This window comes from Oncorhynchus tshawytscha, linkage group LG16 (assembly GCF_018296145.1).
Source record: "Oncorhynchus tshawytscha isolate Ot180627B linkage group LG16, Otsh_v2.0, whole genome shotgun sequence".
Classification (NCBI taxonomy): Eukaryota; Metazoa; Chordata; class Actinopteri; order Salmoniformes; family Salmonidae; genus Oncorhynchus; species Oncorhynchus tshawytscha.
The window spans coordinates 56,809,717-56,833,685 of NC_056444.1; the positions used below are offsets into that span (position 1 = coordinate 56,809,717).

The 23,969-nt window shown below is 40.9% G+C and overlaps 1 protein-coding gene across 1 annotated transcript in view; it reads left to right on the top strand.

The window, feature by feature from the left end:
* Nucleotides 1-1,227: 1,227 nt before the first annotated feature.
* LOC112215979 (pleckstrin homology domain-containing family N member 1) overlaps nucleotides 1,228-23,969 on the top strand; it is a 29,557-nt gene continuing 6,815 nt past the window's right edge. Inside the window, exons 1-11 of the mRNA XM_042299404.1 lie at nucleotides 1,228-1,438; nucleotides 7,087-7,177; nucleotides 7,753-7,914; nucleotides 9,182-9,262; nucleotides 10,139-10,229; nucleotides 15,449-15,585; nucleotides 16,267-16,413; nucleotides 19,976-20,056; nucleotides 20,703-20,778; nucleotides 21,590-21,735; nucleotides 21,837-22,208. Of these exons, the coding sequence (XP_042155338.1) occupies nucleotides 1,365-1,438; nucleotides 7,087-7,177; nucleotides 7,753-7,914; nucleotides 9,182-9,262; nucleotides 10,139-10,229; nucleotides 15,449-15,585; nucleotides 16,267-16,413; nucleotides 19,976-20,056; nucleotides 20,703-20,778; nucleotides 21,590-21,735; nucleotides 21,837-22,208 (1,458 nt within the window). The 5' untranslated portion in view covers nucleotides 1,228-1,364. The remainder of the gene's footprint in view (nucleotides 1,439-7,086; nucleotides 7,178-7,752; nucleotides 7,915-9,181; nucleotides 9,263-10,138; nucleotides 10,230-15,448; nucleotides 15,586-16,266; nucleotides 16,414-19,975; nucleotides 20,057-20,702; nucleotides 20,779-21,589; nucleotides 21,736-21,836; nucleotides 22,209-23,969) is intronic.

Sequence of the window (23,969 nt, forward strand, 5' to 3'; positions counted from 1 at the left end):
ACGTTGTCTATATAGTATGAAAAAAAGCTCATTCTGAGGTTTCCAAAACACTTACCTTTGCCAAATAACTTTTACATTTTAAGAGATGAGCTCTATTTCCAAATATGGCATCTTACCAGAATAACAGCTGTTCTGTGCCACATGGGTAACATATAGCCCAGGTTACAAAGCAAAGACTATTAATATAATACAACTAAAAATATGCTATTTTGTTATTTCGAATACATGTTCTTAGTTCCATAATGTTTCTTAAAACCTGCCATAACGAAAATGTATTTCTCTTGTGATGGATTTAACACTTGAATTGTGGTGTTTTTTGTTTGTTTTTAGAGAGAGCCTACAGTAACATAAATTAATATACTATTGTGTTCTTAATTGTTCTTCTTTTCTATTCTAATGTTACCCAAGACCTTCATAAACACAACCAAATGATTATTTTTGCGACGGCATATTAAATGTACTTATTAGACTGTTAGAATGTTGCAGTCAAAATGATGGATGACTGAAAACGGGATGGCTCAAGGCCGGACTTTTCTAGTGTTAAACAGAGAGACACATAGGTAAGAATACAGCAATGACATAACATTCTAGTCTGCTATACATGGACGATATCTTCTTTTCATAAAATGTAATGTTATATAAAAAAATTCAGTTCATTTTGGGTTTAAAGTGATATTACTGAAAAAATATGTTTTATACACGATGTGGGAAAAATGTTTATTCCCTTTTTTTGTAAGCTGTTGATTTATGTAGAACAACTACAAGAGACTGACCTCCGTTTTAATCACATCCTTTGTCGTCACTCTGAAACGTAAGTAATAACGTTGTGCTCAATGTATATGGGGAAATAATAAATACTTCTTTGGGCAACAGGCTCAGACATGTCCCAGTCTGGAAGGTCACTCCTCTCCCCTCTGATGGACACCACCGTCAACCACCACCAATTCAGAGTGACCTGTCTTTTCATGATAGTATTTAAACATTGAAATTAGGCCCATTTGGCTGGTGGAACGAGAGAAATGACACACTTCGCTCTGCCCCCATTTCTTTGTTGTGGAATGGCTTTAACAGAGGGATCCCACGCGGGGTGTGAAATACACACACGTGCGCGCACAGACACACACACACTCCCTGACACAACTCAAAGCCCCGCCCCCTGCGCGCACACACTCTCACTGACACATACCCACACTGGTCTGCCTATACAACCCTCGCCCTTCCCTCTTCTCCCTCAGTATCCGCCTGACTTCAGTAAGCACACTGCCTCCACACCGTCTGCTTTGGGTTACACAGTCACCATCACAGAGGAACATAATACAGGACATCTATAGAGGAGCGGACAGCCCCGACAACAGTAGAGCAGCATGGGGAGCAGCATGTCATGTGTTCCCCAACACAACTTCAGGTTCTCCAGCAAGAGTTTCATACGCAGGAACAGGTAAGGAAGGGCAAATCCTCACAACACAGGCAGAGTCTTAATGTCATACATGTCTGGCTCGTGTGTTGTGGTATTGGAGATGGAGGGAATTCCTGGTCTTTTTCACAGTGTTTGAGGTGTACGGTTTAAGCGGAGGTTGGGAGGTTTATGGGATCAGAGACAGGATCACATAGGGGGTACACGAGAGCACATGAGCAGTGGTATATTTCCAACTGTGTGATACAGTTACTGTTTTCCTCTTATTTGCATCTCCCTGTTAGACTGTAGTTTTGTTTCTTGTCAGATAATCTGGTTCCCTTCCCATCAGTATCTGACCCAAATTAGAATTGAATAAAAGACAATGGTTAGGATAGAATATAATATAATGGTTAGGATAGGATAGAATATAATATAATGGTTAGGATAGGATAGAATAGAATGGTTAGGACAGAATATAATAGAATGGTTAGGATAGAATATAATAGAATGGTTAGGATAGAATATAATATAATGGTTAGGATAGGATAGAATAGAATGGTTAGGACAGAATATAATAGAATGGTTAGGATAGGATATGATATAAAGGTTAGGATAGAATATAATATAATGGTTAGGATAGGATATGATATAATGGTTAGGATAGAATATAATATAAAGGTTAGGATAGAATATAATATAATGGTTAGGATAGAATATAATATAATGGTTAGGATAGGATATGATATAATGGTTAGGATAGAAAATAATATAATGGTTAGGATAGGATAGAATAGAATGGTTAGGACAGAATATAATAGAATGGTTAGGACAGAATATAATAGAATGGTTCGGATAGGATATGATATAATGGTTAGGATATAATATAATAGAATGGTTAGGATATAATATAATGGTTAGGATATAATATAATAGAATGGTTAGGATATAATAGAATGGTTAGGATATAATAGAATGATTAGGATATAATAGAATGGTTAGGATAGAATAGATTGGTTAGGATAGAATATAATATAATGGTTAGGATAGAATAGAATGGTTAGGATAGAATAGAATGGTTAGCATAGAATAGAATGGTTAGGATAGAATATAATGGTTAGGGTAGAATATAATCACTGCCGACAATGTCCTAGTCATGAAATAATTATTTTGGATTATTTTGGATTGTTTCGAAGTTGATTAGTATTGCTGTAAGCTTATGCTACTTTAATGTACTATCAGAGTCATGAAATGAATCAACTTTATGACCCTCAGTGAAATGCTTTTACTTATAGCCACTGAGCAAAGCAAGGGCCATGATGGTACAACTGTTATGAATTGCTACTTTACCAAATGGTTCACCATTCTGGAGGCAGCCTCTATCTGTAGTATCCTTAGGGTTCTGCCAAGTAGATTTATGTTCAAATAAAAACAGAGGTTTAGTGTTGTCCAAAGTGCACCTAACCGTTGCCTCTTTAAAAGCATGCACACACTTGAAAGCGCACACTCACACGCAGGTGAATTGATTGTTCACTTGGAACAATAAATTCCGTGTTCTCGCATACTCTGTGTCCTGCTCTCTCTCAATTCAGTTCAATTCAAGGGGCTTTATTGGCATGGGAAACATACACTCGAAGTCGGAAGTTTACATACACTTAGGTTGGAGTCATTAAAACTCGTTTTTCAATAACTCCACAAATTTCTTGTTAACAAACTATAGGTTTGGCAAGTCGGTTAGGACATCTACTTTGTGCATGACACAAATCATTTTTCCAACTCACTGTATCACAATTCCAGTGGGTCAGAAGTTTAACACTAAGTGCCTTTAATTAAACAGCTTGGAAAATTCCAGAACATGATGTCATGGTTTTAGAAGCTTCTGATAGGCTAATTTACTTCATTTGAGTCCATTGGCAGTGTACCTGTGGATGTATTTCAAGGCCTACCTTCAATCTCAGTGCCTCACTGCTTGACCTCATGGGAAAAGAAAAAAAATCAGGCAAGACCTCAAAAAAAATTGTAGACCTCCACAAGTTTGGTTCATCCTTGGGAACAATTTCCAAACGACTGAAGGTACCACGTTCATCTGTACAAACAATAGTACACAAGTATAAACACCATGACACCACACAGCCATCATACCGCTCAGGAAGGAGACGCATTCTGTCTCCTAGAGATGAACGTACTTTGGTGCGAAAAGTGCAAATCAATCACAGAACAACAGCAAAGGACCTTGTGAAGATGCTGGTGGAAACAGGTACAAAAGTATCTATATCCACAGTAAAATGAGTCCTGTATCGACATAACCTGAAAGGCCACTCTGCAAGGAAGAAGCCACTGCTTCAAAACTGCCATAAAAAAGCCAGCCTACAGTTTGCAACTGCACATGGGGACAAAGATTGTACTTTTTGGAGAAATGTCCTCTGGTCCGATGAAACAAAAATTGAACTATTCGGCCATAATCACCATTGTTATGTTTGGAGGAAAAAGGGGGATACTTGCAAGCCGAAGAACACCATCCCAACCATGAAGCACAGGGGTGGCAGCATCATGTTGTGGGGGTGCTTTGCTGCAGGAGGGACTGGTGCACTTCACAAAATAGATGGCATCATGAGACCGGAAAATTATGTGGATATATTGAAGCAACATCTCAAGACATCAGTCAGGAAGTTAAAGCTTGGTCTCAAATGGGTCTTCCAAATGGACAATGACCACAAGCATACTTCCAAAGTTGTGGCAAAATGGCTTAAGGGCAACAAAGTCAAGGCATTTGAGTGGCCATCACAAAGCCCTGACCTCAATCCTATAGAGAATTTGTGGGCAGAACTGAAAAAGGGTGTGCGAGCAAGGAGGCCTGCAAACCTGACTCAGTTGCACCAGCTCTGTCAGGAGGAATGGGCCAAAATTCACCCAACATATTGTGGAAAGCTTGTGGAAGGCTACCCGAAGCATTTGACTGAAGTTAAACAATTTAAAGGCCATGCTACCAAATACTAATTGAGTGTAAGTAAACTTCTGACCCACTGGGAATGTGATGAAAGAAATGAAAGCTAAAATAAATGGTTATCCTAACTGACTTAAGACAGAGAATTCTTACTAGGATTAAATGTCAGGAATTGTGAAAAAGTAAGTTTAAATGTATTTGGCTAAGGTGTAAACTTCCAACTTCAACTGTATATGTTGAAAAGGGTGGGGCTTAAGCTGCATCCCTGTCTCACCCCACGGCCCTGTGGGAAAAAATGTGTGTTTTTTTGTCTATTTTAACCGCACTCTTGTTGTTTGTGTACATGGATTTTATAATGTCGTATGTTTTTCCCCCAACACCACTTTCCATCAATTTGTATAGCAGACCCTCTTGCCAAATTGAGTCGAAGGCTTTTTTGAAATTAACAAAGCATGAGAAGACTTTTCCTTTGTTTTGGTTTGTTTGTTTGTCAATTATGGTGTGCAGGGTGAATACGTGGTCTGTCGTATGATAATTTGGTAAAAAGCCAATTTGACATTTGCTCAGTACATTGTTTTCACTGAGGAAATGCATGAGTCTGCTTTTAATGATAATGCAGAGGATTTTCCCAAGGTTGCTGTTGACGCATATTCCACGGTAGTTATTGGGGTTGAATTGTGGATTGGGGTGATCAGTCCTTGGTTCCAAATATTGGGGAAGATGCCAGAGCTAAGGATGATTTTGAAGAGTTTTAGTTTCGCCAATTGGAATTTGTTGTCTGTATATTTCATCATTTCATTGAGGATTCCATCAACACCACAGGCCTTTTTTGATTGGAGGGTTTTTATTTCGTCCTGTAGTTCATTCAAGGTAATTGGAGAATCTGGTGGGTTCTGGTAGTCTTTAATTGTTTATTCTAAGATTTGTATTTGATCATGTATAGGTTTTTGCTGTTTGTTCTTTGTTCTTTGTTAAAGAGCCTAAAAGATTTGGAGAAGTGGTTTAAAGTTTCTTCGGTTTCTTATTTGAGATTGCTGAGAGGTCAGATATACTGTTAATATTTTCTACTGCTAAGTTTACACCTTCACTATTACAGTGGAACATTTTGTACAGGAAGTTGTCTAAAAGGGAATTTGTTGTTGCCTAATTGTTTTTTGGTAATTTTCCAAACTGCATTCCTTCCATCTATAGCATTTCTTAATATTACTCAGTTCCTTTGGCTTTGATGCCTCATGATTGAGTATTGCTTTGTTCAAGTAGACTGCGATTTTGCTGTGGTCTAATAGGGGTGTCAGCGGGCTGACTGTGAACGCTCTGAGAGACTCTGGGTTGAGGTCAGTGATAAAGTAGTCTACTGTACTACTGCCAAGAGATGAGCTATAGGTGTACCTACCATAGGAGTCCCCTCGAAGCCTACCATTGACAATGTACATACCCAGCATACGACAGAGCTGCAGGAGTTTTTGTTGGTTATGTTATCATAGTTGTGCCTAGGCGGGCATATGGGGGAGGGAATGCTGTCACCTCCAGGCAGGTGTCCCCCTGTGTGCTGAGGGTGTCAGGTTCTTGTCCGGTTCTGGCATTTAGGTCGCTACAGACTAGTACATGTCATTAAAGTATGGTGACTCTAGTGGGGGGATATAGGTAGCACACAGGAGGACATTTCTCTCTGTTAAGATCATTTCCTTTTGAATTTCTAGCCAAATGTAAAATGTTCCTGTTTTGATTCATTTAATAGAGTGAGTTAGTTCTGCTCTATACCAAATTAGCATACCCCCTTAGTCCCTTCCCTGTTTTACACCTGGTAGTTTGGTGGATGGGACTGCCAGCTCTCTGTAACCTATAGCGCAACCAGTGGATCCGTCTCCTCTATACCAGGTTTCTTGTAGGATGACAATGTCTCACATTCTCTCTCGGTGTAGTGAAAGGGCCACTTTCAGCTCAGTTATTCCCTGTAGAGCAAGATAATGTGACTGCCAATCTAGTGACACAGAAAATACTAGGTTCGCAGACACCAGTCTTAGTCAATAAGTTTACAGAGTTTACATTTCTGGATTGCATTAGACAGTCAGTGTTCACATTATATTGTTCTGCTCAGAATTCAAAGAACAAGAACCTGGAATGTAGTGATCACTTTATTGATGATTGATTCATGCTTGTCAGTCTTATTTGTCAGTCATCACATTCTGATCCGAACTTGATTTACCACCAGCTCAGATGAAGTCTTTGTTTCATGCTAATGTCATTTAGATGGGCCACAGGGAGATAGAGAGAGAAACTCGAGGGAGATTGTAAAAGTTGACTCACTCTGTTATCAATGCACCGGAAATGTTTCTTTATGAAGCGATGACACTAAAGATAACAGACGGGGTTCAGGCTTGACAAAGGAGGATATTGAAGCCTTTATTTCTTTATTCATGCACTGCCTATCTGAGACAGAAGCCCTGAATGTTTTGCTCATTTAAATGGGTGATATTGAAGGGAAACGACCAAATGGGTTTCCTGGTCAAATGTGTCTAGATTTACAACGTGAAACCAGGCACTCACTTTACACTCCACACCCTCTCAAACTGAAAAGGGAACTCTTCAGAAAGGAACACATTCATCTTGAACTCATTGTTTTCATCCGCCATTGAGAAGCCTGCTGGTAGCACAGCAAACAAACAGGCTAGCTAGGCTACCTTGCGTGGGAAACATGGGAGAGTGAGTTGTAACAGAAGTTTCTTTTCCTCCTTCCCTCCCGGAGCAGCAGCCGCTTGTTCCGTAAGAGGTATCCCCAGGAAGGGCAGGAGAAGTCCAACAGCATCATCAATATTCTCTGCACTGTCACTCCGAGGAAGGTATGGAACGCTGGAAAACTCTCTCCCTCCCTCTTCCCCCCTTTCTCCGTCCGTCTCTCTCCCCCTCTTCCCCCTTTCTCCGTCCGTCTCTCCCTCCCTCTTCCCCCTTTCTCTGTCCGTCTCTCTCACTCTCCATCTTCCATTCTCTCTCTCTAAACCATGATAAATGACAGACATATTTCATGAACACACACAAATATTTTATGATGAATATTTTTCTCTCATTTCAACCAAACACACTTACTATGTTGATACATTTATGTATAATCTTGGGACAACTGAATAACCTTTTTTTTCTGAAAATGAACAATCTTTATTCCCAATTTAAGTTAGGTTTGTTTTACCTAGGCAAGTCAGTTAAGAACAAATTCTTATTTTCAATGACAGCCTAGGAACACTGTGTTAACTGTCTTGTTCAGGGGCAGAACGACAGATTTTTACCTTGTCAGCTCGGGGATTCGATCTTGCAACCTTTCGGTAACTAGTCCAACGCTCTAACCACTAGGCTACCTTGCCGGCCCAGGTTTGTTGTGCACAATGGGCTAATATTCACTAATGTGAATGGTTGCTTGCAGGAGATGACCCATAAGGATCTGCAGAAGATCGAGAACATTAAGTGGGAACCTCCGTTCCCTTACGACCCAGCCAGTGGCTGGAAGAAAAGCAGCATCAATGTCAAAAATTATGGCAGGATGGTCCACAGCTCTAAAGTCCGCTTCCGCTTCCTCCACTGCCAGGTGAGAAACTACACACACGCAGAGATGCGAGCACACACACATGCACACACACACAGAGAGGCGAGCACATGCACACTTCCTCTGACGGAACTGTAACACCTCAAGTCACTTCAGATAACTGACTAACTAAATGATGAAACAACAATAAAGCACAATAAACATATACCTCCACACAGTCATTGTGGTTAATGAGGTCTTTAAACAAGCCTCAACCCCACAGTGAAACAGTGTGTTAGTCACCCCCGACGAGAGGGAAACCAAACAAACAGGTGGAGGGGACAGGATGTAGTCCTAGCTCTGCGGGTTTGTGAAACGGTTAGCTAATGCTTAGCTAACGTTGACGTGGTGACCGAGGGGGATGAATAAAACGAGGGTAGGGTACCGCAGACCGTGTCAGCATAGGGGGCCGCAGGCCGCGTTTCAACACGCTGGGCACTGAAGGAATTGGGAAACAACTCCCTGAGACAACCTCAGGGCTGATCTAAGAACAGGTATACAGGAAAATACCGGCGCCCAACCGTGGGAATCGCTATCTGTCACAGATGCAATCACACTGTCAAAGAGAGTGAGAGAGCGAGAGAGAGACAAAAAAGGAGTGAAAGAATGGAGTACTGTAATGGAGTGTCATAGGGGAAAGAACACATTGTTTGGTAACTCAATACAACGCAGACAGTAAATCGAGGAGGAAGTATTGCTTCACTGTTTTTGAACCTGAAAAGAATACAGGGCTAGTCTTGGCAAATGGCAGGAAGTGATTGTAAATCCCATAAATCCTCAGAATACCACAAGTCCTCATAATACCACACGTCCTCCTAATACAACAAGTCCTTATGATCAAAATCTAGCACAACACTTCCTACAGATGTAAAATTACTCACAGTCAGCAAAATTAGTGCACTTTACAGGGAATCGGGTGCTTTGTGGGACGTTCATCATGTCATGATGAATCAATCTCCAAATCATTATTTGGTAACACTGCGTCATATTGCCAATCCTTTAGTCTTTCTCTGATATTCTATGTTTCCCCTAATGACCACCATAATAGACAGATAGAGGCATATCACTTCCTCACACACACACACGCACACACACACACACACACACACACACACACACACACACACACACACACACACACACACACACACACACACACACACACACACACACACACACACACACACACACACACACACACACACACACACACACAGACACAGACACAGACACAGGCAGACACACTCAGTCTCTTGCACTCTCTCCTCAGGATGTGCATGACTGCTACCTGGACCTCTTCCAGACACACCTTCATTTTGTCTCCAACAACACCACTGGACTCACCTACCAGGTGAGGCTTTCCAACTGTTCTTCAAAGTCTGCCGTTATGTTATTTATGGAGATAGATTGTACTCAACATGTTGTAAATTAATGAGTAATGATTCACAAATTGATCACAAATGACAAATGGAGAGGAAATGTTTCCTATGACACAGTAGTCTCAGTGCACTGATTTTAAAATAGCTCGGTATTATAAGAGCATCTGCTAAATGACTCAGATGTAATGTCGTTTTCAATCTCGTGTCCCTGTCTAAGTGAATATAACCGATACACTGATTACGTGTCCCTTGCGAACGGTTTTTTATTGGTAAACATGGTGTGTATGATTGTCTCCTTAACCTGTCTAGTAAAGTATGAACAGTCATCGAGCAGTGTCTATATCGTGTTTGTCTATATCGTGTTTGTCTATATCGTGTTTGTACTAGACTCAGTCACAGGGTCGGAGTCTGCTGGAGCATTACTGGATTTTAGACATTATGACAACAAATGTAAGGCCTCAGACAATCATACATGCAACCTGTCTGGCTTTAGTTTCACACCAATTAATAGTGATATTTGCCTAAGTAGAAATTCCAGAACTGAAACTGAAAAACGAGCACATTTGAGCATTGATGGTTATAAGATCCCAAAAAAATCAGAAGCTATTTTGAATACATTTTCTTGGTCCTAGAGTCATGAAATGTTCATAAAGGGGAATGACTGCTTTCAATGAATATAAAACTATAACATTTGTCAACAATTTAGTTATGAGGTATTATGCATGCTTGAAAAACAGTGAAACCCATCCTTTTTTTAAAGTCTATTTCTATGGTCATGACAATGAAACTGTATGGTTCAAGGGAATGATTGAATGACTAAGATTTGACTTGTGTTTTGTGCTGTGCAGGGGACTCTTCCTCTGAAAGAACTCACCATCTGCAACCTGCAGCAGAACTGTAACCACAGCCAACTCCAGGAATTTGCCTTCCAGATCAACGGTTAGTTGGCCTTTTACTTGAAAGGGAAAAACAAAATGACTCCTTGTGGTAGTAGTGGCATTCATAATTAGCAGAGCATGGAGCACTGAGATGTTGAAATCAATTGCTTCATGTTTTCTATTGACTATAACCAATCTGTGTTGAGTTGGCATTGGACCGCCGTGTGTTTATAGTTGTTTATGATTCACAGGCTAACCTCAAGCCTCTCTGTAACTCAGCTGTGTGGTAGGCGACGTTCTATTCTCACCGACTGAAACAAAGAAAATCTAGTTCAGGAATTTGTAGAAGCTACTTTGCATTAAGTAGTGACTAAATGCCCCTCTTCTTTCAACCAATCTCAAAGCTACTTGAGATGTGTGCGAAATAACTTGACTGTCACTTATATCTTGTATTGCTGTCAAAAACTCAAAACGAAGCGCACGGTTCTCAAGTTTCGTTTCTTTCTCAGCAAAGACAGGCAGAACCCATATTCACGTTCACAATCCCAAACTGCAACCACCCACTATTTTCAAAGGGTGGCATTTCCTATATTCCGGTGACTCAAAAGTGCTGTGACCTATTTCACCTCCACACAACCCCAAGACTAACTAGAGTCGCCTCTCTCAGCCCTCAGTCAGGGGGCCAAGCCGCTCTTGAAGGCCCCTCTTGTTGTGCGACAGGTGCTCCTGAACTCGCTCAGCTGTCAAGGCAGAAAGGCCAGCGCCCGCTCTAAGCCCTATCAAGACATTTAATCTATTGCACATTCCAGGGGCATCCTACTTAATGCCTGCTAGTTTTGCCCCTTAGAATCTGGGCTCATATCCACAAACTGTCTCAGAGTAGGAGTGCTGAACTATGATCCGTTTTACCTTATAGATATTAATGAATAAGATGATATGGACAGATCCTAGATCAGCACTCCTACTCTGAGAGGCTTTGTGGATATGGGCGCTGATCTCTAAATGTTCCTGGACTTCATTATCAACTTGACTGCATCTTTGATAGTGATAGGAAGTAGTTGCAAAATGAATTTGAGCATGGTTGATGGATTTGTGCCTTAGCCAGCTTCTCTGTCGTCCATTCTATGGCATGGCAATTATTGTCAGAGGGGTCTGTTAAAGCACAGACATATCTGGCAACCGGGCTAGAATTGGAATGAATTTAGGATTTAAATGTGTTTGATGAGGGGATCTTGGGCATTTCTCTGCACTCAAGATAACACACATTGTGAATAAAAGTCATTGACACGTAAAGTCAGCTCAAGTCACAGAGAATTCTTTATCATTCACATCCTGTTTTTGAAATGGAAGAGATCTCCACTGTCAAACGTTTTCTTTGCTACCCATGGCCAAAACATACGTCACATTCATGGATTTTTCCTGGAGAAAACTGATTTAATAAACGAATGTATTTCAGATGTTTTCTCTATTCTGAGAGAGCCTTTATTTACCTGCAGGGAGGCTGTAGTAGACTTCACTGGAAACACACGTAGAATAACATGACAAAACTCTGAGTGAAGTGAGATGTTGTGCGCAGCGATAACCCTGAGTAAAAATCTTCCTCATTGCTACACTGCTGAATCAGCTTCACTGTAAACTGACCAGGAGTTGACTTAGCATGACATACTAGGAACATGTAAGGTCCCGAAAGCTGACCTAAAAAATCATGGAAAGTTCATTGAAATTATAAGTTGGTGTCATGTTGCGCCACATTTTTTCACAACATTTTTGTAATTGCATTCTGATAGAGATGTATATGAAATGAGGATGAGACAGATGAGAGGGTAATCACAGCCAGGAAAAGAGTAGCGGAGGGGGACCCGCACACTCCCGCCTCTAGGAGGAATGGACTCAGTCCAGAGTCGACAGCGCTACCGCTAGTCCAGACTCTCACACGTCAGTTAAGGTGGACAGGTCAGATCAATAGGCCTCGGCTCCTGAAATATTTCACAACCCGACAAGCCTTGGTTGGGTTTGAACTTTGGCTGTCCTCACGTGAACCATGTGAAAACGCCTCTTTCAAGGGAGTGTGATGATCAAGGTCTAAAATGAAGGCTGGAACAAGGAAAAAGAAAATCAACTAACGAGAGCAGCATGGCCGCCGTTTAGAGAAGCAGCCAGCTGGCAAGGCAAGCATTCCGGACAATGACAAAGGGGCTGGAATGAGAGGCTGTTATCTCTAGTATGTGTAGTAGGGCTGATAAAGGGAGATTCCTGCTCTATTCACTGCAGGTCCTGTAGGCTACATTCCTGTTGGGAAGGAAGGCAGTCCAGAGGGAGGTGCCTTGCTTCCCCACTAGGTGAGCTGTTATGAGGCCAAACAGAGCAGGGCCCATATGTAGCAAGCGTTTCAGAGTAGAATGGCTGATTTATGATCGGTTTGGCCTTTTAGATCACAACAGATAAGATGACATGGACATGGGTCCTGATCCTAGATCAGCAGTCCTGCTCTGAGACACTATGAATACCGGCTCAGGTTGCAAGTTCTCTCCTGTAGTAGTTTACATGTAAGTTATACCTAATTCACACATGATTTACTGTATGTTTCCTGGAAAAACATTTTTGGGGTATTGCTTGTATGACCTCCTTTCAAACAGTCCTCTTTTTACCACATTCTTGCCGGCGTAAGCCTTTTATATATCCTGTGCGCATGCCGGCACTGTTGACGAGTGGGAGTAGGGGTGTGCCGATGTGGATGGGCCTATTTGAATAAATCCATTAAAACCTGTTGAATCTAGGGGGCAGTATTTTCATTTTTGGAAAAATAACGTTCCCAAAGTAAACGGCTATTTTGTCAGGACAAAATGCTAGAATATGGATGTAATTGACAGCCTAGGATAGAAAACACTCTAAAGTTTCCAAAGCTGTAAAATTATTGTCTGTGACTATAACAGAACTGATATTGCAGGCGAAAGCCTGAGAAAAATCCAATCAGGAAGTGACTCATGTTTTGAAAGCTCTGTGTTCCGATGCGTCCCTATTGAGTAGTGAATGGGCTATCAACCAGATTCCTTTTTCTACGTATTCCCCCAGGTGTCTACAGCATTTTGACGTAGTTTCCCGCCTTTATGTTGAAGAATGAGCGTAAGCGACTACATTGCGTAAGTGTCTGGCTGAGGGCTCTCAGAGTAATTCTTGCGTAATAGACAGAGGTAGCTATTTTTCCTCCCAGTCTTACTGAAAATACAGCTGTCCCGGTGGATATATTATTGAATAGATATTTGAAAAAGACCTTGAGGATTGATTATAAACAACGTTTGCCATGTTTCTGTCGATATTATGGAGCTAATTTGGAATATTTTTCGGGGTTGTCGTGACCGCAATTTCCGGTCGAATTCTCAGCCAAACATGAAGAACTAAGTTATTTCGGCTACAAAAATAATATTTTTGGAAAAAAGGAACATTTGCTATCTAACTGGGAGTCTCGTGAGTGAAAACATCTGAAGCTCATCAAAGGTAAACGATTTAATTTGATTGCTTTTCTGATTTTCGTGACCAGGTTGCCTGCTGCTAGCTAGGCATAATGCTATGCTAGGCTATCGATAAACTTACACAAATGCTTGTCTTGCTTTGGCTGAAAAGCATCATTTCAAAATCTGAGATGACAGGGTGATTAACAAAAGGCTATGCTGTGTTTCACTATATTTCATGAATATGAATATTTTCTAGAAAATGTTTTTTGTCCGTTTTTTGTCCGTTGCGTTATGCTAATTACTGTAGTTGATGACAACGCTCCCGGATCGGGGATGGGTAGTTACAAGATTAAATATACACCATTACGAAGTTTGGAAATGATCCAATAATAATTTGTTTAGATAGGTCCATAAGAGACGTTAAGACAAATACAATTTATTTTCAAAAGAAAAGCATATTTTGCTTTTTAATTACGTTACTGGTCTGTGCAGCCTATAGGCTACATCGCTATGCAGTGGTGTAAAGTACTTAATAAGTAAAAATACTTTAAAGTTTTTTTGGGGTATGTGTACTCTACTTTACAATTTATATTTTTGACAACTTCTACTTTTTCTCCACTACATTCCTAAAGAAAATACATGTAAGTTTTACTCCATACAGTTTCCCTGACACCCAAAAGTACTCGTTACATTTTGAATGCTTAGCAGGACAGGAAAATGGTCCAATTCACACACTTATCAAGAGAACATCCCTGGTCATCACTACTGCCACTGATCTGGCAGACTCACTTAACCCAAACGCTTTGTTTGTAAATGATGTCTGAGTGTTGGAGTGTGCCCCTGGCTATCCGTAAGTTAAAAAATATATACAAAATCATGCTGTCTGGTTTGCTTAATATGAGGATTTTTTGATACTTAAGTATCTTTTAGCAATTACATTTACTTTTGATACTTAAGTATATTTAAAACCAAATCATTTTACTTGAGGTATTTTCTATTAAGATATCTTTACTTTTACTCAACTTTGACAATTGGGTACTTTTTCCACCACTGTGGTTTAAAATTAAATCAATAGTTTATTATTTTGTTCATTAAACAGACATTCTTACATAATTGCGCATGGGCTCATCTGGAAAAGAGAGGCTATGTGTAGCTCAAGAAGCTCATTCATATTAACCCATCGTTCAGTGCCTAAATATTATTCCTAATACTGCAGTAAATAAATCACCAGCCTTTCAAACTACCCAGTTATTTTGGTTGAAGACAGATAAACTACAAATGGCTAGTAGTTAGATACGTATGCATATTAACCTATCATTTATTAGCTAAATATCAGTGGCCTTTAAATATTTACCTGTCAAAGTCAAGAAAAATATGAAATGGCAGTGTGCGTTCCCCCAAGCCAAATGCCAAGGCATTTCTGTGACAATAGACAAGAATAGCTCAAGGACAGAACTACATACATTTAAATGGAGAGAATAAATGCATTAAAATAATTTCTGTGAAGCTGTGTCTGTAAAAAGTTGGCGGCATGCTAAAGTTGGTGTGTTTTTGTCTTAGTTTGAAAGGGATATCAGGCTACAGGGTATCTTTTGGGGAAGTTTGACAGAACGTGTAATTAACATGACGGAGAGCTCTACCTCTACAGTATTTTCACAATACTTTCTTTGTGAAATAGTGGTAAAACCAAAAGTCTGATTTACTAGCGACGACAAGCTTCCAGTTGCATAATGTACAACCTTCTATTTGTAAATGGATAGGGTAGGGCTTTAGCAGGAAGCGCTGGTGGCCATCTCCTCTCTGACCTCATGACCTTTGACCCCTGCAGGTGTCAGCCTGAACCCCATCATTGTCTATTGCTCCAACCAGGAGGAGATGGACATGTGGTTCGGCCTGCTCAAAGAACACATCGAGATCAACGGGGGCACCCCCATCGCACCTATCGAGACCTACACCAGGGTTAAGGTAAGGAAATAATACTATGTTTCATTGATATGGCAGTGCAGATGACGGAAATGGAGGCCAGTTAAAGAGGCCAGTTAAGGAGGCCCAAGTAGGAGCTACACCCTGGGTTGATCCTGAGGGTAAAACAGCAATCAATCAACAGGATGTGTTGAGTCATGTAGGTCACGGCTGTCTCTTCCTGAGTGCATGATCCATTCCCAGGGAGCGGTCATGACTGTGGCCACACCACAACCACATCACTAGACTCACATCTGCACTGGGTCAAAGTATGGTTACACCAACAGGTGTGGAAAAGGCTGATCATACACCTTCAATAGTGGATGAAATATAGGGCATCTACACAAGCAGGTTTGACCAACGATATAACCCAATGCATATGTTCTGAAAAGCATAGAAAAAAAGCATTCATGCAACATTCTTCCTGTATCACTTCCAATAGTGACAGCTAGTGTAGGAACAATTGTTGTTTCGTTATACAGTATTCTCGCCCAGGAAGTATGATAGTATTTAAGAATGATTGCGTCACTATCAGAGAATGAAAAGCCCCATCATTATAGCATTAATAGCTCATACTGTGGAGAAGTTCTGTATGTGTTTAATGTTTATTTCTTGTAACTGGTTGGGTGAGGTAGATTATTTCCATGCCTCACTAATGTGAACATGTCTACCTGTTTCCTGCAGAATGTAAAGGAGAACATGGAGGGGAGAGAGGAGCTGAGGAACTCAATCAGTAAAGACCCCATCTATGAGTGGGAGGGTTCTCAGCGTGAGAGTCTGGGGCCCATCACTTTCGTGACCAAAGTCAGTCTGCAGCACCTCCCCTGCCAGGTACAACACCCACCTCCGCTCACCTTTCTGTGTCTTATGATGTGCCTATGGTGCATTGTAACCTGACACTGAAACATTATAACCTGACAGTGAAACATTATAATCTGACATGAAACATTATAATCTGACAGTGAAACATTATAATTTGACAGTGAAACATTATAATCTGACAGTGAAACATTATAATCTGACATTGAAACATTATAACCTGACAGTGAAACATTATAATCTGACATGAAACATTATAATCTGACAGTGAAACATTATAATTTGACAGTGAAACATTATAATCTGACAGTGAAACATTATAATCTGACATTGCAACATTATAATCTGACACTGAAACATTATAATCTGACAGTGAAACATTATAACCTGACAGTGAAACATTATAACCTGTCACTGAATCATTATAACCTTTGATATTAGAACATGACTGATTATTGATTGTAGAGATACTTTTTGATATTCAAATATCACTCAAACGAAGAAGCCTGTATATACAGTCCGCATTGCGCATAAATAGATTAGACACATTTTAAGAAAGATGAATAAGAGAGTGTATTCATGATCTTGACTGTTGCTATTTTGTTTTGTGAAACCAGACAATTTATGGAACTGTCCATTAGACAGTTATGACTCCAACCTGTTATCAGGCAGATAGCGGGGATCTGAGAGTAAACGTAACATTATCAATCAACAACATCTACCTTAGAGCCCACTGACTCTCTCTCTCTCTCACACACACACACACACACACACACACACACACACACACACACACACACACACACACACACACACACACACACACACACACACACACACACACACACACACACACACACACACACACACACACACACACACACACACACACACACACACACACACACACACACACACACACACACACACACACACACACACACACACACACCACACACACACACACACACACACATTACTCACACACACACATACACACACACACAATTACATTGCAACTTCACCATTGCCTCACCACAATGTAAGGAGTGAGCATTGTTGTCTGCTGGGACTCTAAACCTTGAGGGAGTGTATGGGCAGAACATACTACAGTTACCACAACACTTACTCCCTAGGTCTCATACACTCCTACAAGACGTGACGTTACTCTGCTAACCGAGCGAGACAGTAACCAAGGAAATACATGTTGCTGACTAGGCTTAATCCTATAAAACAGCAACGCTCATGTAGCCGGCGGGTGAATCGGCCAATTAACATTTGATGGGAACTGGCGGTAGCCTGATGGAATTCTTTCGAAGGGAGATTGAAGGGCTTGTAAACTGGGTGTGTGAGAGGCAGTTGCTTAGCTCACGCAGCAACTTGACTCACCTCACAGCTGGAATGTCAGCTGTCTGCCAGACACGCCCTCAGCAGGGCGGAGAAACACGCTCACGGGCATGCAAGTGTGTGCGCACCACACACACACACACACACACACACACACACACACACACACACACACACACACAGGGTTGGGTAGGTTACTTTCTATATGTAATCCATTAGTTACTAGTTACCTGTCCAAAATTATAATCAGTAATGTAACTTTTTGATTTCCCAAACTCAGTAACTTAATCAGATTATTTTCTGTTACTTTTAGATTACTTTCCCTTTAAGAGTCATTAGAAGAAGAGAAAAAAGAATGTAGCATATTACGTTGTGGGTTGGTTATGTAGGCTTACTACAGATAATAATGCAATTAGGCCATTTCTTTACATTATAAACCAATGTCTGTCAGATTTCCAGTCATTCCATTTAATTTAATACCCCTTGAATATAGATTAGCCAAATTGTTTTACCGGCGCATAATCCAAAAATGAAGGATTTATTAGTCTACTCTGTTGTTTATTCATTATGATTTTTTTTGTCATGGAGGACTGATTGGGCTCATTGCTTCAAAACATGGTTGAAAAATAAATGCTGCTGTCTTGGAATGGCTTGTTTTGAGAACTACCGAAAACTGTTATTTGCATGTGGAAACACACACACACACACACACACACACACACACACACACACACACACACACACACACACACACACACACACACACACACACACACACACACGGTCAGGAGATAACAGCCTACTTGCACTTAGCTACTACACTGAAAAATATAAAAACTATAAACGCAACATGTAAAGTGTTGGTGCCATGTTTCATTATCTGAAATAAAATATCCCAGAAATGTTCCATACTGTACGCACAAAAAGCTTATTTCTCTCAAATGTTCTGCACACATTTGTTTATATCCCTCTTAGTGAGCATTTCTCCTTCGTCAAGATCAAATCAAATCAAATTTGATTTGTCACATGGTTCGAATACAACAGGTTTAGACCTTACTATGAAATGCTTACTTACAGGCCCTTAACCAAGAACACAGTTTTAAGAAAAATAAGAGTTAAGAAAAATATTTACACAATAAACTAAAGTAAAAAATTAAAGAGAAACAATAAGATAACAATGCCGACGCTATATACAGGGGGTACCTGTACCGAGTCAATGTGCAGGGATAGAGGTTAGTCGAGGTAATATGTACATGTAGGTAGAGGTAAAGTGACTATGCAAAGATAATAGATAATAAACAGTGAGTAGCAGCAGCGTAAAAAAAAAGTGTGTGGGGGTCAATGCAAATAGTCTGGGTAGCCATTAACTGTTCAGCAGTCTTATGGCTTTGGGGAAACTGTTAAGAAGCCTTTTGGACCTAGACTTGACATTCTGGTATCGCTTGCCATGTGGCAAGCGGTACCAGAGAGAACAGTCTATGACTAGGATGTCTGGAGTCTTTGGCAATTTTTAAGACCTGTCGCCGCCTGGTACAGAGGTCCTGGATGTCATCAAGCTTGGCCCCAGTGATGTACTGGGTCATATGCACTACCCTCCGTAGAGCCTTGCGGTTGGAGGCCGAGCAGTTGCACTATCAGGCGGTGATACAACCAGATGCTCTCGATAGTGCAGCTGTAGAACACCTGACAGGTGTGGCATATCAAGAAGCTGATGATTATCAAGTTGATTAAACAGCATGATTATTACACATTACACAGAGGAGTATTTCTGTCTGTAATAAAGCCGTTTTGTGGGGAAAAACTCATTCTGATTGGCTGGGCCTGGCTCCCCAGTGGCTGGGCCTGGCTTCCAAGTGAGTGGGCATATGCCCTCCAAGGCCCACCCATGGCTGCACCCCTGCCCATTTATATGAAATCCATAGATTAGGGCCGAATGAATTTATTTCAATTGACTGATTTCCTTATGAACTGTAAGTCAGTAAAATATTTGAAATTGTTACATGTTGCGTTTATATTTTTTGTTGAGTAGATTTCAATGTAAGGGCCTTCTATATTTGACACAGAAAGCCCAGTAGAACTATGTAACTGATTGCATCTGATGTGAAAACACATGGCACTTCAATTAGTCAATCTTACACTGAGCACAAGATACATTGACAGGATATAGACATTTGAATTAATTAGCTAATGCAGTGAGAGTTGATTGTTTCTATTGTGTCCAATACAGGAGCAGAGTGACAGACTACTGGTGATGTACCCAGCCACTCTGATCATCCTATCAGAAGAGAGCCATGGACTTTTCTACAAGGTACCTTTCATTCGTCCCATTGAACCATACAGATGTAGGATCTTAATTTGAGCCATTTTTCTACAGCAGGAAAATAATCCTGCCGCAACATGAAATGTGAATTATTATGTGGATTATAATTAATGGCCATTTTTTGTAGGGTTTGATATATTTTCTGTTAGGGCAAATCAAGTCTGACATTTTAAATGGAAATGACAAACTAGAAGCCTTTTAAAACCTCAAATACACTACAAGTTTCCACTTCCTGCTGTGCAGAAATATTCTCAGCAACAAAAGAGTGATGCAATTAAGATAGTACATCTGTAGATGTAGACTCTTAGCTAGCCTGGTCCCAGATCTGTTTGTGCTATCAAGTCAAATCCTTGTCATGCCAAAAAGTGGCAAGGAACTGGCATGATAGCACAAACAGACTGGCATTCAGGCTAACTCTTATGTACATTATGTACTATACATAATGTACTCACCCCAAGAGCTCATATACAGTAAGTGACTCATATCCTTGATTATGCTCAAGGGCCTTATTTGTCATGTTCCCTCTGATCTGTCTTTGAATCAGAAGTGTGTGAAATGGTATGTATAACGGTGTGTGTGTGTGTGTGTGTGTGTGTGTGTGTGTGTGTGTGTGTGTGTGTGTGTATGATTGTAGGGGAAACTTCCACTTAACATGGTCACTGTGACCACACCCTGCCAGGATGTCAAGCCCAACACCTTCATGATTGAAGGTAAATTGACCTCGATGTCACACTTATTGTGCAAGCATCCCCTCAAATACAACATATGTATATGATACAGGTCTGTTGTGACGTATAGATTTTAATGAAGGTGGGTGTTTTGTCGACATTTCCAAATGTCAGAAAACAATAAACGTTTTTATGCCCAAATATTGATATAATCACCATCATATCGAAGTAAACTTGGAGTCACACGATGACATGCTGTGTGGTCCTCCTACTACGAAAGGCATGCAGTTTATTAGGCTACAAATGAAATAAATTACGATGAATTTATCAGGGTGGTGAAAGTGCAAGGTGATGAGCTTGATGCTCCTTTCCAATAAATATTAAGGGTCTTATTCTGGTGACGTGATGATCAACGTCTTCTGTTTGACAAATACAAATAATCTCACTCTTTGGTCCATAATAATCTCATCATGTAGGCTATATGTGCGCTCTAGCCAATGTGGCTCTAGCTAACAGCGTGACATGTCAATACCAGAGTGGGTACACTTGCTATATCTCAAAAATGTTTGTGAGAAAACCATCAGTAGAGTTGAAAATGCGATGGGAACCCAATTCATTTGTATCTTTTATTCGGTACGTGGGAATTTAACCACAAAAGGTATTTTTATGTGCACTACGTCATCACGCACAGCTTTTTGTCGGCAACAAGTCAATTTGATGGAAACATCTCCGGTGGGAAAATGTGCATGAAAATCTGTCCCCAATTGAATGCAAATCTAGCTGATGTCACTGAACATTGCCTCATGCACATTCAATGAGTGACCTTACCCATTGTTTTGCAATGCTGTCACAGGCAAGATGATAAACCCTATTGTGGTGTCCTGTTTGGATAAGAGGGAGTTCTATGACTGGATCCAGCACTTCAAAGCCTTCGATGTCCCTGTGGTCAGCCCCCCACCCCCCGTTTATGACATCATCTACACCCCCACAGCGAAAGAGGTGAGACATTAGATTAGGACAACAAGGCCCTTCTGAGTTTTAACTGTGTCCATTCCCTTGTTGTCAGTTCTTAACATGTAGTGTTGTATTTTTCACACTAGGCTCCAGAGGTTGATAGGTGGAGTTGGAACAGCCGGAGCCAGAGCCGGAGTGAGTCTCTGAGGCTGGGGCAGTCTGCTGGGAGTGAGTCTCTGAGGCTGCGGCAGTCTGCTGGGAGTGAGTCTCTGAGGCTGGGGCAGTCTGCTGGGAGTGAGTCTCTGAGGCTGGGGCAGTCTGCTGGGAGTGAGTCTCTGAGGCTGGGGCAGTCTGCTGGGAGTGAGTCTCTGAGGCTGGGGCAGTCCGCTGGGAGTGATTCTCTGAGGCTGGGGAAGTCCCACAGTGGACAGGGGTCTGGTTCCGGGTCCCAGCACCTCCAGTTCCCCCCTAGACACGCGGACAACCCTCTGTCCCCAGGCTACACAGAACCCCTATGTGTAAGTTTGCACTTGAATACTTTCTACCAGGCCTGGAGCAAATACATATGTCAGACACATTCAAATGACAAAATAAGCTAAATTAAGCACATGTCAAAGTATTTTAAATGTTTTTGAGCCAGTTCTGCTTTCTACAAAGAAATTAGGGTGAAATGGAATGTGTGCTACTTCCATGTGAACTAGGCCACTCAAAGCGAATTTATTTACCTTTACACTACCATGTTGGGCGTTGTAAGGCTCTGCCTTGTGGTGGTAATTTTTATGTAGCCGGTATATATAGTATCTGATATCCATATCATTAAAGCGCTTGTTTGTTTTGGTGGAGTTGAGCTCAGCATTTTTCAAATGTGAATTATTAACAAAGGTTTAGACTGTGCCTCTCCTGGTACAACCCAAGCCAATGCTGAAGTTCTTAAACCTCTCAAAAACGAGATCATTTATTGTGTTTTCCTCCTCTGAAATAACACCATTAAGATAACTTTGACCATGAGAAATGAGGGGCACTGACACGCTGCCTCAGCAATCAATAAGTTAACTGATAACGGAGAGTGTTTCAGATTCAGCAGAAGTTGCGTACGCTATCAAGACCTTGAGTTGACTTCCTGAAGAGAGAATGACCCTATAGACTGGTCACTCATCCATAGCTTATACTGAGGAAGGTGCTGTGCCCACAAGACATGTTGTTCTTGGTGTGTGTGTGTGTAGAGTTTAGTTTAGAAACATTTATTTGAGTGTCACTCCACAATGATACATCACTTCGTTTTTTTTTACCACATTGTGGACAGACCCCCCAAATTGAGTTGAGACACTAAAAACAATAGAGTCAAACATGGTACAGGAGTCATCTATTAATACATTGCATCATTTGTACACATACAGTATATGCAAAAAACAAAGTACAGTCGATAAAAGGACATTTCGGTAATTATAAAGAAACGTCTCCATTGGAGGATAAGGTGGCAGGCTTTGACGCAGGCATTTACATTATTGTTACCTGATAAAATTTCACATAATTAATTATTTTCATTGAGACTGTTAACATTTTCATTTTGGCTGGAGAGCTGAAGAAAAAGATCATTCCTAATGTTGTTGTACAGTGAGGGAAAAAAGTATTTGATCCCCTGCTGATTTTGTACGTTTGCCCACTGACAAAGAAATGATCAGTCTATAATTTTAATGGTAGGATTATTTGAACAGTGAGAGACAGAATAACAACAACAAAAATCCAGAAAAACGCATGTCAAAAATGTTATCAATTGATTTGTATTTTAATGAGGGAAATAAGTATTTGACCCCTTCTCAATCAGAAAGATTTCTGGCTCCCAGGTGTCTTTTATACAGGTAACGAGCTGAGATTAGGAGCACACTCTTAAAGGGAGTGCTCCTAATCTCAGTTTGTTACCTGTATAAAAGACACCTGTCCACAGAAGCAATAAATCAATCAGATTCCAAACTCTCCACCATGGCCAAGACCAAAGAGCTCTCCAAGGATGTCAGGGACAAGATTGTAGACCTACACAAGGCTGGAATGGGCTACAAGACCATCGTCAAGCAGCTTGGTGAGAAGGTGACAACAGTTGGTGCGATTTTTCCAAAATGGAAGAAACACAAAAGAACTGTCAGTCTCCCTCAGCCTGGGGCTCCATGCAAGATCTCACCTCGTGGAGTTGCAATGATCATGAGAACGGTGAGGAATCAGCCCAGAACTACACGGGAGGATCTTGTAAATGATCTGAAGGCAGCTGGGACCATAGTCACCAA